The sequence below is a fragment of the Thamnophis sirtalis genome, unplaced genomic scaffold, assembly GCF_051295495.1.
Source record: "Thamnophis sirtalis isolate CommonGarterSnake01/CBP01778 unplaced genomic scaffold, rThaSir2_p1.2 scaffold_7, whole genome shotgun sequence".
Classification (NCBI taxonomy): domain Eukaryota; kingdom Metazoa; phylum Chordata; class Lepidosauria; order Squamata; family Natricidae; genus Thamnophis; species Thamnophis sirtalis.
The window spans coordinates 37,622,099-37,637,166 of NW_028261387.1; the positions used below are offsets into that span (position 1 = coordinate 37,622,099).

Here is a 15,068-nt window from a genome sequence, read left to right on the forward strand (position 1 = left end):
GGAAAGTTGAGGGCAGGGATGATGGGCATGGGAGTAAGGGGAAGAAAGTCCCCTCTCAATGGCTCTCTGTCAGATGCACATTTCAACGTCTATAAATACCCAGGCAACGCCGGGTTATCAGATGGATTATGATATATTATCAACTACTTGTGAAAGTTGTGAAGAGAGCCAGTTTGGTCTAGTGGTTAAGACATTAGGCTAGAAACCTAGGGTTGTTGTTGTGGGGAAAATAGGAGAAGGAATTATGTATGTGCCTTTCCTTGAGTTATTTATGAAAATAAAAATCCAATAAATAAAAATAAAACTTACCTCACTCTATAGCCAGTTGGTTTGAATCCACAGATCCCACAAAAGCCACATGGCACCCGAATACTTGCAGCCACATCTGTCCCAATGCCAAGCATGGATCCTCCCCCTCCAATAAGAGCTGCTTCCCCTCCACTGGACCCTCCAGAACTTTTCTTGTGGTTGAAAGGGTTCAAGGTTTGTCCAAAGACTGTATTGCCACAGTCAATGCTGCGTAGGAGGGGGAAAGACCCATAAGCAAATCAAAGGCATGCAGAAGAAATCTATTTAATAACAGCTGTGGTGGCCTAAAGGTGGAGCTCTTTCCTCACAATCAGGAGGTTGTGAGTTCAATCCTAGGTAGAGGCAGATGTAGGGTCTCCTGCTTGGGCAAGGGGTTGAACTAGATGGCCTGCAAGATCCCTTCCAACTCTGTTAATCTGTTACTTCTGATTTTGCTTATGGTGGAGTTAAGACAAGAAATCCACGTGGCTCCCACTCTTGTAGAAGGCACTGAAGACATAATCACTTCCTAGGTCTTAGGTAGAAAGGAACTAAACATCTGTAAGATTTGGTTTTTGTCTGACATGATTTCTATTTCTTTGAATGCATCTCTCTTTGTTCTTTGCTTTTCTTGTTCTAGCTTTTTACAGTATAAAGTGCTCAGGAATCAGACTTTAGTTTTAAAAGACCTATGCATCAAAAATAAATAAAAATATTCAAATGCAAATTTCTATTGCCTATGCGTGGTGAGAATTTATCATACTCATCATCAAGTTGAGGAAGGCTTTTCTAACAGCTGAGCCATACATATCTGGAGTGAAACCCGGGGCTTTCTGAAAATTCAGTGACCAATTTTATTAATTAACAATTTTTTTGCCAGTTTAGTGGAAAACAGCCATACAGATTTGGCTAGACACTAGAAATACTAATTGAAGGAAGCAGTCCAGTCTATATGGGGTTTGGGACAGTGATTTTGCTATTATATCACTCATGAAAGGCAAACTCCTCTTCACATAGTTTCATGCTGGATGAAGTTTCTGAGAGCTGCAATTTAATTCATGATGGAGGGCACCATATTGGAGACAAATGAATTAAAACATGGTTTCTCCTTCTTCAGGAAGAAAAAAAACTGTTTTAATGATGACTAAGGGAATAGAGTTAAAATCTAGCTTTTATTTTGGCAAAAAAAAGTTATGCTGTTCAGAAAAGGCTACTTTTTAAATTTATTATAGGATATTATTAAGGAGATAGAAGAACTACCAAAATGATGACCCTATTTTAACAGATTAGAGTCATTTCTTGTTTTTAAGAACTTAAGAACTGCACATCGCCACCCCAAAAAGTGAGCAAATGCTTACTTTAATATGGCTTGTGATGTGTTGGTCTTTACAAATGGAATTGCCCCTTGTTTCTTTAGAACTTTGACTATTACAGAGTCATCGTGCTCAGGAAAGTCCAGAAATTTCACCAAGCCAAGGGAATTGGGAAATCCCTTAAAAGAGATAAATAAAGCAAATGATGAGATTTAGAATGAAAAAGTGGAGCAAGAAAATGTGAAGAAAAAGCATGTTGCAAATCATGTTCTGACCTAAGCTTCCTGAGACAGTAAAAAGCACACGCTTAATCCCAAAAAACTTTTATTTCAACGGCTGTGAATTATGTTCATTCACAGCCTGTAATGAGTCACAAATAGTTTGTAAAGTCTGCCACAGTCCTTCAGGATAAGGCTGATAAGCACCCACCGTTATTTCTCTTGAAACGCTGCCAAAGACCTAACTGGCAATTACCTTTGCAAGACTACATGGAGCACAGAGTCAAAATGGAGCTTCAGAGTTTAAACCGACCAGAACGAACAAAGTTGCTTCCTGCAAAGGCTCACGTGCCTTTGCTCCTCCTTTATGTCTTATGGGAGGGGCCAATCATCTCCAAGCCTTACTCCTGAATCACCCCTTTTGTCTTAACTGTTTTTGCCTTCTAGCAGCTCTGCGCATGCGCGCACTGGGAACAGGCTCCCCCTGTTTCTCTGCCTTGCTGATGCCCGACTCTGGAGGCTCTAGAGGCAGCACATAACTCCCAGATTGCCTTGGCCTCCTCTCTGCCTCCTATGCAGAGCCCTCGTCCGAGCCTTCCCTGTTAAATCCCCTAGAAAGACGAGGCAGGAGGCGTCTGTGGTAAGTTAAACAAAACCGCTTTATTAACAGGCATTCGCAAGCTATATACAAGTAGACCGGCAGCCCCTCCCTGCTTGACAGCTATTTATACGGAGCTGTCAAGCAGGGAGACCAATAGCTGAGCGTTTGACAGCCCGCGCACAGCAGGTCGTGCCTGATTGGTTCCGGCGCGCCTGGCTGTTGCCGAGCTGTCATTTGTAAGTCCGAGGACTTAGCATCTCTTCCCCCCCAGCGAGGGCGCATGCGTCAAAAGTGGCACATGCGGAGCTTCCTGGGAGGAGCCTACTGGTGGAAGCAGCAAAAAATCAGCTGCCTCCGAATTCCTGGCTACGTACCTGTTTAGAGGATCTTCCATCTGACGTCTTATCAGGTTTTCTTATCCTTCAGGCAAGAAGGAAAGAAGAAACTGTTTTGCTGGCAAATGCTCTTCGATTTTTGCAGCTTTTGTGCTTGCAAGGAAAGGGGGGCTAGCCCAAGGCAGAACGGCTGTCCGTGCTGGGAACTTCAAACTGCCTTGTGCAGGACAAAGTAGGTCTCTCCCACTCTGATCAAAGTTTTGTTTGATTTATTCTTATCACGAGCTGGATCCGTTCACTGTGGACATTAATTGCTTATCAACATTTTAGCTTCTTTTCTTTTTCTCCTCCGAAAAATTATTTACTCAGAGGCTTCTAAAATGGCGCCGAGCAGCCTGGTTTCTCCGGTAATAACGAACACTTTTTGCTAGACAATGCAAATCCTCAAAAGAATTCAAAACAAGAGAGATTGCTTATCATTTGTTTTGGTTTCACAATAGAAGAATTTTACTCCCTTAGTAACCTTGCTTATTTGGAAGTTAAATGGTGATGAATCTGCTGAATGGTCTTGTTACAATGTTTACTCACTGAAAGTTTTGCCAAGCCTTAAACTTCAAAATAAAAGCCTCCTCTTTTAAAGCTGCATATTTAGGCATTAGAGTTTTATTAACTGCAGGCAGATAAATTTTGAAATGGCCTCAAAACCAAATATTAACTTGAAGTCGTCACCCTCTACTTCCAGGGGCACATCCTCAGTGCCTGGCACAAAGCTGCAGCCTCCGCTTCCTACGCCCCCTGCTGGGGATGTGTTAACAAAAGAATTTTTTCTGAGTAATCTAAGCGAGGCTCTTAATGCACAGACAATTAAAATGGAAGATAAATTTAGAGATAATAGAGAGGAGAGAAAAGAGGAAATAAAAGAAATGAAAGAAGAAATTAAAAGTGAAATTAAAAGTGAAATAAAAGGACTCAAACAGGAGCTGTATGAGAAATTTGAGGCTAAGGTTGATAAAATTAGAGACGACATGCTGAGTCTTGTAACTGTATTAACAGAACATATTTCTGGAGTGGAAGATACTCTAGAGGCTCTTAATGATGTCAATGCTAACTTGACATTGAAAACAGAGGTGGTGGAACAAAAAGTGGAAAATGCTGAAAAAGAAATTATTATGATACAGTACCGACAAATGGAGTTCGCATTAAGAGTAAGGGGGCTGCGTGAGGAGAAACAGGAGAACCTGAAACAGATCCTATCGGAAGCTTTTGACCGCCTGATGGGAAGACCAGGGACCAATCAAGGCTGGCAAATTGACAAAGCTTACCGCGTCAACTCCTGGCTGGCAAAGCAGAAGCAGCTTCCTCGAGACATCGTTATATATTTTACTACAAGAGAGTTTAGAAATATGGTACTGCAAGCATCTTACAACACTAAGCTTCAAATTGGCGGTCAAGACCTGGTTGTTTTGAAAGAGATACCACCTCCAATGTTAAGAGCCAGGAGAGACTACGCTTTTTTGGTCGAAGAACTCAGAAATCGTCAGATACAGTATAGATGGGATGCACCATTTGGCATCATATTTACATTTGATAAGCAAAGGTACCGCCTCAACTCTGTATGGAAAGCCCGAGATTTTTATTATAATATATTGAAGGCCGGACACCCTGCACCATTTGGACCCAGAGAAAGACCACAAGAAAGACAGGATAGACAGCAAACTACACAACCATCAGACAAGATGGAGCATCTTTCTTCTCTAGAAGTGCAAGGTGCTATGGAACCAAGACCTAGCCGCATGACTACTAGACGTATGGAGAAACAAGCTAAAAAGCAACAGCATCAACAATCATCGGCCATCGATCAAGGATCTACAACAACAAATCTGGAAGCAATGGGAGGAGCTAGACCTAAGGTTAAACAGGCCGTGCAGGAAGCTCTAAAAATGCTTCAACCAACCAAAAATGACAACTAAGATCTTAACATGGAATGTCAATGGACTGAATTCTCCACAGAAGAGGAAGAAAATATTTCATTATCTCAAACAGTTTAAGAACGATGTAATTTGTTTGCAAGAAACTCATATCAAGTCAACTGATCAAAAATATTTGATCAACTCAAAACTTGGTCAACATTTTGCAGCTTCTGCTATGGAAAAGAAGAATGGTATAGTTGTATACTTAAGAAAAGATATGAAAGCTGAATTAATAGAAGCAGATCCCTTCGGAAGATATATTGCTTTAGACTTAATCTTAGAAGGGAAAAAGACATTACTTTTGGGAATTTATGCTCCCAATCAACAGCAAGATAGATTCTATAGAAATCTTCATGCTAAATTAGTACAGTGGGACTATAGTTCCTGTATACTATTGGGTGACTGGAATGGAGTGATAGACACTAAGAGAGATAAGAAGATTTCCCGCCTAAATACCAAGATGCGAGCAAAGTTACCTAAATCTTTCTTTGACATTATGGATGATTTTGAATTGAGAGATATTTGGCGAGAAAGAAATGCAGAGGAATATGACTTCACTTTCTTCTCGGACAGGCATCAATCCCTTTCAAGGATTGATTTTATCCTAACCACTAACGATTTGCTTTCTAGGGTCAAGAAAACAAAGATTGCAGTTAGGGTCCTTTCTGACCATAATCCAGTTTGGATGGAGTTGGGAAGGGTAGTGCAGGCAAGAAGGTCTTGGAGATTGAATGAAAACTTATTTAGATATGAAAAGTATATTAATGATTGTAAAAAATTACTATCTGAATATTTTGTTTTGAATATGAATAAGGGTACATCTATGGAATTTGTATGGGACGCAAGCAAAGCGTATATGAGAGGAGTTTTGATGAATATAAATAAAACACATAGAAATAAGCAAGGGTTAAAACGAACAGAACTGGAAGAGGAAATTAAGAGAAAAGAGCTGGAGTTAACAAGGAACCCAGACGATACAAAGGTTAAGGAAGCTATTAACATATTAAAATCTCAATTTGACATGTTGATCTCTGACCAGGTGGCTACTAATCTATTATATGCAAAACACAATACTTTTTGTAATGCAAACAAACCTGGCAGATGGTTAGCTTATCAGATTAGGAAAAAAAGGAAAACTCGAAATATATCTAAACTGTTTTACAGAGGGAAGGAGGTGTTTCAACAGGAAGAGATTCAAAAGGCTTTCTGGGAATTTTTTACAGAACTGTATAAAGGGGATAAAATTAATGGTTTAGACATAGACAAATATTTAGACAAAGAGAAAATACCTTCAGTTAGAGAAGAACACAGGCAAAAATTGAATCAACCAATAACCTCGGGGGAAATCCTGCAGGTAATTAAGCAATTAAAGTTAGGGAAAGCACCAGGTACAGATGGCTTGACAGCGGTTTACTATAAAAACTTACAGTTAGAAATGGTAGAACCTCTTAGAGAATTATTTAATATGATTCAAACGGAAGGTAAAGTCCCTCCATCTTGGAAGACAGCGTTTATATCTTTGATACCCAAAGAAGAACAAGATACTACTCAACCCAAAAATTATAGACCTATTTCATTACTGAATGTAGATTATAAAATTTTTACTAAAATATTAGCAAATAGGTTAATGTTGGTCACTCAACAATTGATACATACGGACCAAACAGGTTTTATACAAGGGAGACAGATGAAAAGTAATGTTAGATTAATTATTAATGCATTAGAATATTTGGGAAAGAACAACCAGATCCCTGCTGCGTTTATATTTTTGGATGCTGAGAAGGCCTTTGATCGAGTTAACTGGCAATTTCTGTTGAAGATACTGCAAAAAATGCAGATAGGAGATAATTTTCTACAGTCAATTAAAGCAATATACCAACAGCAAACAGCACAAATTATAGTCAATGGAAGTCTAACAGACTCTTTTCAAATTGGAAAAGGTACAAGACAGGGCTGTCCTTTGTCCCCATTATTGTTTATTATAACTTTGGAAGTATTGTTGAATAAAATACGGGGCTTGGATGGTTTAAAAGGGATCAAGATTAGGCAGCAAGAATATAGACTCCGCGCTTTTGCGGATGATTTGGTCATAATATTGGAACAACCGCAGGAATCTAGTATGGTTTTAATGAATATGATTAATCAATATGGTCAAGTGTCGGGCTTTAAAATAAACTTAGGAAAAACCAAAATATTAGCTATAAATATGAATATTAAACAAAAGGAAGAATTAGGAGTGATGCTAGGATGTGAGGTAGTTAAAAAAGTTAAATATCTTGGAGTTAACATTTTAACTTCAAATGGGAAATTATATAAGCATAATTATGAACCACTTTGGCATAGCATACAGACAGAGATGAAAAAATGGGAGAAACTGCACTTATCTTTGCTGGGTAGGATAGCGGCAGTGAAAATGAACATTTTACCAAAATTTTTATTTCTCTTCCAAATGTTACCTATACTTAAAAAAGATGCGAACCTTTTAGAATGGCAGAAGGGTATCAACAAATTTGTGTGGGCAGGAAAGAAGCCGAGGGTAAAGATGAAAATAATGCAAGATGTACGTGAGAGAGGAGGATTGAAACTACCTAATTTAAAAATATATTATGATGCAGTGGTATTATCTGTAATTAGTGACTGGATTCACTTAACCAATGATAGAATATTGAACATTGAGGGACACGATCTGGTATTTGGTTGGCATGCTTACCTGTTATTCAACAAAAAATTGGATAAGAACTTTAAAAGTCATATTTTAAGAAATGCTTTATTGCGGGTCTGGAAGAAATATCAATATAAATTAAATGACAAGATACCCATGTGGGCAATTCCTAGACACGCAATTGAAAATATGAATACAGCACAAAAACAGGACAGAATTACCTACAGACAGCTTCTTACCTCGGAAAGGGGGGTATTACAATTAAAATCTTTAGAGGTATTAAAAGAGGAGAAGGTAGTTCAAACATGGTTCCAGTATGGGCAATTACAGGCTAGGTGGAAAATAGATCAAAAAATTGGTTTTATTCAAGTTGAGGATAACTTGTTTAAACAAATAAGAGATCAAAGCTTAATGCATATAAAGAGGATATATAATGTATTAATACAGATGGATTCGGAAACAGAATTAGTTAAAGATTGTATGATAAAATGGGCTCAAAATATTGAGGAACCAATAATGTTGGATACATGGGAAAGAATCTGGGTAAGAAATGTGAAATTTACACAAGCTCAAAATCTGAGAGAAAATTTTTACAAGATGTTCTATAGATGGCATTTAGATCCTAAAAAGTTGGCTTCTATGTATCCGAATGTACAGCCTAAATGTTGGAGATGTGGTTCTCTCGATGCTACATATTATCATATATGGTGGACCTGCCAAAAGGTTAAAGCATTTTGGATAAAAATATGGTGGGTCATGCAAAATGTTTTTAAAAGAAGGATAAAGTTTAGTCCTCAGCTATTTTTACTAGGTATATGTACTGACTTTACAGTGGTAGAGACCAACTTGACTCTTCACCTGATAACTGCAGCAAGACTGTTGGTGGCGCAATATTGGAAGAAGGAAGACTTGCCTACAATTCAAGAATGGACATTGAAAGTAACAAACTTAGCTGAAATGGCTAAAATATCGGCATATCTCAAAGATCATTCAAATGAGAGATATAAACGAGACTGGAAAAAATGGATTGACTATATACAAAATAAATACGGGACTAAGAAATTCCAGTTAGCCTATGCTTAAGATCAGGAATGATTTAAATTGTTTAAAGTTAGTTCAGTAAGAAGAAGCTAAGGTCAATCTAGAATGTCATTAATTTCTTTATTTCTTTTTTCTCAATAGATTTTAGACTGTGTTAGTTAAAATTCTATACCGTGTACGGGTTCTGGGAAGTCGGGGGGGGAGGAAGGAGGAGGGGGGGTGGGGGGGTGGAGGGAGGGAGGGGTACACACACACACAAAAAAATTGTACTTCAATGTTTTAATGATTGACAAATGATGACATATTTGTGTTTTTTTTAAAGAAAAAAATAAAATAAAAAAGTTCTGATAAAAAGTGGCACATGCGTACTCTTGCAGGTAGGCGGGCGGACGGCAGACATGCCCAGAACACCTCAGTTGAAGAGGCGGCGCTGGAGGGGTAAGACGTCCCCGTAGTAGCTGCTCCCTGGAGGGAGTGGAGCTCTGGGTGACGTCACTGCAGCCTAGCCCAGGAGGCGGAATCCTTGGAAAAGGTAGGCCGGGTGGAGGGGGCGCGGCTTGGGCTGGCGGGTTAGTTTGAACAGTCCAGTAGGCGGCCAGGGGGTTGGGGAGGCCTGACAACGGAAGGCCTAACTGGGCAGAACGAGGGAGAGCGAGGGCGGATTGAGCTGTGGCAAAGGGGTGCTGAGTCCCGGCGCCCAGGCAGGGATGGCCTGACTTGGGGAAGGCCATTGATGGTGCATCTTGCGGAAACAGCGGCAGATCCGGGGCAGGCTGCAAGACGTCGGTGGCTGGCCTCTGCATGTCAGTTTGACTGGAGGTCTCTGGAGGGTGGGGGCACCTCAGTTGATCCAGGTGGCGCCGCTATTCGCAGCCATCGGGTAGGCAGACCCTGTAGGAAATGGAGCCGGTTACATCGGTGATGGTGGCAGGCACCCACCAGGGGTCCCCTGATTAGTTCCGGGCCCATACCAGATCCCCCACAGCAAAAGAACGGGAGGGGTGCCCCAGGTTGCCAGGCTGAAGTCCTGAATAGAGGGGGTGTAGTCTATCCAGGGTGGTCCGCAGGTGCCGACCCATCAACAGCTCCACGGGGCTTTGCCGCGTGAGGGGGCAAGGAGTGGAGTGCTGAGCCAGTAGGTAAGCATCCACTCTTGCCTGCTAGTCGCCACGGTCCAAACAGCCCAAAGCCTCCTTGGCCGAGCGGACCACCCTTTCTGCCTGGCCATTGCTGGCCAGATGGTAAGGGGCGACCGGCACGTGGCGGATCCCTTGGGCAGCCAGGAAAGCCTGGAAGACTGCGGAAGAGAATTGCGGGCTGTTGTCGGACACTACGATGTCAACCCGTGGGTGGAGAACAAGCGCCGCAAGGCCCGCACTGTACTCTCCGCGGTGGTGGAGCGCATAAGCACCAACTCCACCCAGCAAGAGTAGGCATCAACAGCGACCAGGAATACCTGGCCGTGGAAGGGACCCGCAAAATCAAGGTGAAGGTGGGACCAGGGCCCACGCGGCACCTCCCACTCCCGAGAGGAGGCAGAGGGGGGAGTGGGGTGGGACACCTGGCAGGGCTCGCACCTCCCTACCCAGGCCTCGATGTCGTCGTCCAGGCAGGCCTACCAGGCATAACTCTGGGCCAGCACTTTCATGCGCGCCACTCCGAGGTGGTCTGCATGGAGATGCTGGAGGACCTGTTAGCGGAGGGCGGAAGGGATGACCACCCGGTCACCCCATAGAAGGCAACCACAGTGGAGTGATAGCTCCAGCTGATGAGTTTTAAAGGGGCGGCACTCCGAAGAGATGCCCCCTGTAGGCCAGCCCCTCAGGACCCATGCCATGACCTGGGAGAGGACAGAGTCAGCTTGTGAGTAGGTGGCCACATCAGTGGCAGTGAGAGGAAGGTCCAACTTGGCGATGGAGAGGACCAACAGACATGGGACCGGCTGGGGGTCAGAGCAGGGAAGGGGGCAGCAGCTGAGGGCATCAGCATGCCCTAGCTGCTTGTCTGGATGGTATCTCAGCGCGTAGGAATACGCTGCGAGAAACTCCATGCAACGGGTCATCCTGGGAGACAGGATGGGGGGGTCAGCCTATCACCGGCCAAAAACCCAAGGAGTGGCTTATGGTCAGTGTAGAGGTTAAAGTGCCGACCATACTAGTAATTGTGGAACTTTTTAACCCCGGACACCGCAGCCAGAGCCTCCTTGTCGATCTGGCTGTAGTTCCTCTCGGCCGAGGAAAGTGTCCGGGAGTAAAAAGCAATGGGGGCCTCCGAGCCATTGGGCAGAACATGGCTCAGGACCGCCCCCAAACCCACAGGAGAGGCGTCACAGGCTAATGTCAGGGGCATCTTGTCTCTATACTGCACTAAGACTGCCTCTGATGTCAGCATGGCCTTGACAGCCGCGAACGCATGCACTTTGCGGCTGCCCCATTGCCAGGCCGCGGATCGGTCGAGCAACCGATGCAGCGGCTCGGCTAGTGACGCCTTGTGAGGGAGAAACGGCACGTAAAAATTTAAAAGGCCAAGGAACGCTTGCAGCTCCGCCTTGGAGGTGGGTGCAGGGGCATTCTTGATGGCCGCAACTTTAGAGGGGGTGGGTGGATTCCCTGGGTGTCAATCATGAAGCCCAGGAATTCCACCCTAGGCACAGCAAAAGAACACTTGCTGAGCTTTAATTTAAGACCCGCACCCCTGAAACGGTCGAGGACCTTCCGAAGTACTTCGATAAGCCCAAAACCGCTTCTGCACCACCAAAACCTGTAGGAAACAGCATTTCCCCCCGTACTGCACCCGCCCCCCATAGCAGCCCAGGGTAGGAATATGAGTCCCCTGATAGTCTCTGAGCACGGTATCCGGGGGAGACAGCTGCATTTTGGGGACTCCCGGGCACAGGCAGGTGAAAGTGGCCCATGATAGGAGAGATCGGGAGGACCCCGAGTCCTCCTCCATGAGGCAGGGGGACCCCTCAATGGAGACCGTGACAGTGATTTTCTTCGTACCAGCCATGGCTTGGCTGACTGACACTGCAGGGGTGGCAGGAAGGTCTTCTCCCAAGGCGTAGCAGTCGGCTCAGCGGGTCTGCTGGTGACTGGGCAGCTGGTTCCTGGGTGGTGCAGGCGGACCGTAGGCCGGTAGAGATGGGTCGGACTGAGTTGGAGGTGGCAGGGTGGCCCAGCAGACTTGGGCCAGGTGCTCTTTCTTGCCGCAATGGCGGCACATCGAAGCCTTGAAGGGGCAAGATGCCCGGGCATGATTGCCACCGCAGCTGAGGCAGGCAGCAGCCGCTGCAGCAGCTCGGGCTTGTGGAGGCTGTTGCCACCGGGAAATGGCTCGGAGGCAGTCGACCTGGTCCTCGTAGATCATATCTGGCAAGGGGCCAGCTCATCTATCAGGCAGGTCGATTGCGGAGAAGGCAGAGGAGGCAGGGAAGGTGATGCAGGCAAAGGAGGCAGGTAGCTGGCCATCTCTATCGTTGACTGCTCCGAGAGTTCCGCAGCCCTAGCCTCGTCGACTCCCTGTGGCAAGGTGATGTCTGCCCTGGAGAGGAGGCGCCGCTTGAGGCGGATGTCCTTCACCCCGCAGACAAATTGTCTATCAAGTTGTCCTCCAGATCGGGGAATTCGCATTGCATGGCGGCAACCCGTAGCGACTGGAGGAACTGGCTGATAGATTCAGATTCTTTTTGAACACACCGGCAGAAGGCGTGTGATCTTAGAGGGAGTTGGGGCGTAGTGATTCTTTAGCCCCTCCATGAGCTCGTTCCAGCTAAGTTCGTAAATGGGTTGCAGGGCCGCAAAGGAGCGGGCCTTCCCGAACATCTCGGGGCCGCAGGCACTAAGGATGAAGCTGCACTTCTGAGCCTGTGAATACCCCTGCCGGTTATTAGCGATAAGGAAACATTCAAAACGCTCCAGGAAGGCGGCCCATGGTTCGCCGGCAGTCCCGAACGGAGCGAACGGAGGCATTGTGGCCATAGCTAGATGCCGTTTAAACGATAGCGAGATGCGGCGAGAATTGTCTGGCAGTGCGGAGCGCCTAACAGACTAAGCTTGCTTGCCTCTGTAGGTTGTGACTCAGAGCCAAGATCCCAGCAGCTCGTTGCCAGTGTTAAATCCCCTAGAAAGACGAGGCAGGAGGCGTCTGTGGTAAGTTAAACACAACTGCTTTATTAACAGGCATTCACAAGCTATATATAAGTAGACCGGCACCCCCTCCCTGCTTGACAGCTATTTATATGGAGCTGTCAAGCAGGGAGACCAATAGCCGCGTGTTTGACAGCCCGCGCACAGCAGGTCGCGCCTGATTGGTTCTAGCGTGCCTGGCTGTTGCCGAGCTGTCATTCGTAAGTCCGAGGACTTAGCATTCCCCAGACTCCAGAATAGGCCATGTTCATCCCCAATCTCCTCAGTATCCTACTCTACAGCCAATTCTGCAGGCCACCGGCAGAATACAACAAATCAATAGGAAATGCTATCAAATGTCAGTTTGATAAAAGTCTATGATATCTGGGCTGGATGTCCTCTAGATGAAAACAATAGAGTTTTATGTTTCTCATTGATGTGATCTAGCTATTTTCTGGATATTTGGAGCCCAGATAGGGTAGCTCTAGGATTCTTCCTTTCCTCTAAGCATAGCATTAACATGCCCTAATAACTGATTTTGTTCCCCTGACATATTGTCTTGATACAGGTAGTGTTCAGCTTACAACCACAATGGAGCCCAAAATTTATGTTGCTAAGTGAAACATTTTTAAGTGAGTTGTGCCTGATTTTACAATGTTTCTTGACACAGTTGTTAAGTGAATCACTGCAGATGTTAAATTAGCAATATGGTTGTTGAGTGAATCTGGCTTCCCCATTAACTTTGCTCAGAAGTTCATAAAAGATGAGCTCATGACCAGGGACACTGCAGATGTCAATAAATATGAGTCAGTTGCCAAGGATCTGATCATGTGACCATGGGGATGCTGCAACAGTTGTAAGTATGAAAAACCATAATAAGTCACTTTTTTCAGTGCCATTATAACTTCAAATGGTCATTAAATGAACTGTTGTAGGTTGAAGACTACCTGTACTGTCTTCTGTTCAGATCCAAAGCAGATTAAAGACATTTCAGTTTTTTCTGCCTCCTTCCAACATAATTTCTTGCTATGGTTATTATCTGACATTCTTCATTGACCATTAAGAAGATAACCTGGTCAGGAGTATGGCGCTCCCGTGAGGCTTTTCATTTAAATGTAAAGACCATATTTTAGACATGGATTTAGTGCCCTTTTTAAAAAGTGTTAATCCTGTGCTACACAGAAGATCAATTTAACTAGGAAGGATAGCGGGTTCTGCCAATTGTGTGTTATTGTCCTACTAGAAGGTGATACTTGGTGAGAAGGGAAACAAAGGAGAAGAATCCACCAAGGAGATGCTCCCTCAATAGTGAAGTCTCCCCATTAAAAGACAATACCAGAAGTGGCGAAGAGCCTTGACATATTATTGTAACAAAGGAAGTTACTCTGAAAAAGATCTGAAATCTGAGAGATGGAAATCAAAACCTGATGGATGGACTGCAAATGAAAGTGACAAGTTCACCATGGTATTATCCAAGAACCATTACAAGCAGAGCTGTATTCAAGTATTTAACTTGACATGAGCAGAACTATATTAGGCTGGCCCTGTTAAATCTCTGGCAGTCCACTAAATATTCTGTTTTTCAGCATGAAGATCTACAAGAGATTTTTACATGTATTGGTCCAAACATATGTTTTACAAGGCTCCTGGATCAGGAATACTGACCAAGCCAATGTTTCTCAATCTTGACAACTTGAAGCTATGTGGACTTCAACTCCCAGAGTTTCACAGTCAGTCGTGCTGACTGGGGTATCCTGGGAGTTGAAGTCCACACATCTCCAAGTTGCCAAAGCTGAGAAACACAATATTTCCTGCTCATAGGCCTTCTACAAGTACATGTAGCCTAAGATGCTTACAGAACCTCTGCCACTTTTTGTACTGAATGCATCAAGATGGAGAATGTAGTGAGGTATGCTGAGATGTTGAGGGGTGGACTTAATTCACTAATATTTTCCAGCCCAACTTTGCCAATCTCATTTGAAGGCCTAGAACTTAACCTCCTGAAGCATTGCCCTCCCCTACCCAATTGTTGATGAATAATTTCTAAAAGTACCTTGCAAGCAACATTTTCCTTGATGCTGACAGGGACCCCATAGAGTAACCCTTTCTCTCTCTTTTTAATTTCTTGGAGCTGTTCTTCACACTCTGGGAGGAAGTCTGTCACACAGTTGATCTCCCGGGTTACTGCTAAAGCCTGGGTGAAAAAAGAAGAAAAGCAGAAGAAGGAGGTGATCCAAGAATCATTCTGAATTTTTTAGTTGTTCAGAAAAGGAATTCTGTGAGAAATATACCTCCCCGCCCTGGCTGTACTTTGGTACAAGGCACGCAAATTAAAGAAGGAATGGACAACATACAGTTGGCAAGCTACACAATACAAATAACTCACCTTCATAATCCTGTCTTTTTTTGACAGACATCAAAAACTCAGCTATGTGATCTGGGCTGTAAACTGTAGAAAACGGTGGCATGAAAACAGCAGTATATATTTTATTTTAGGTTTAATGAAACAGCCCCTG

General features: G+C 44.1%; 1 protein-coding gene across 1 annotated transcript in view; it reads right to left on the minus strand.

Annotated features, from left to right (window-relative positions):
• Nucleotides 1–15,068, minus strand: part of LOC106552057 (vitamin D3 hydroxylase-associated protein) — a 47,751-nt gene that overhangs the window by 22,228 nt on the left and 10,455 nt on the right. The window contains exons 4-6 of the mRNA XM_014070247.2: nucleotides 14,606–14,746; nucleotides 1,647–1,780; nucleotides 310–516 (exon numbers count right to left, since the gene is read on the minus strand). Coding sequence (XP_013925722.1) covers nucleotides 310–516; nucleotides 1,647–1,780; nucleotides 14,606–14,746 — 482 coding nt within the window. The remainder of the gene's footprint in view (nucleotides 1–309; nucleotides 517–1,646; nucleotides 1,781–14,605; nucleotides 14,747–15,068) is intronic.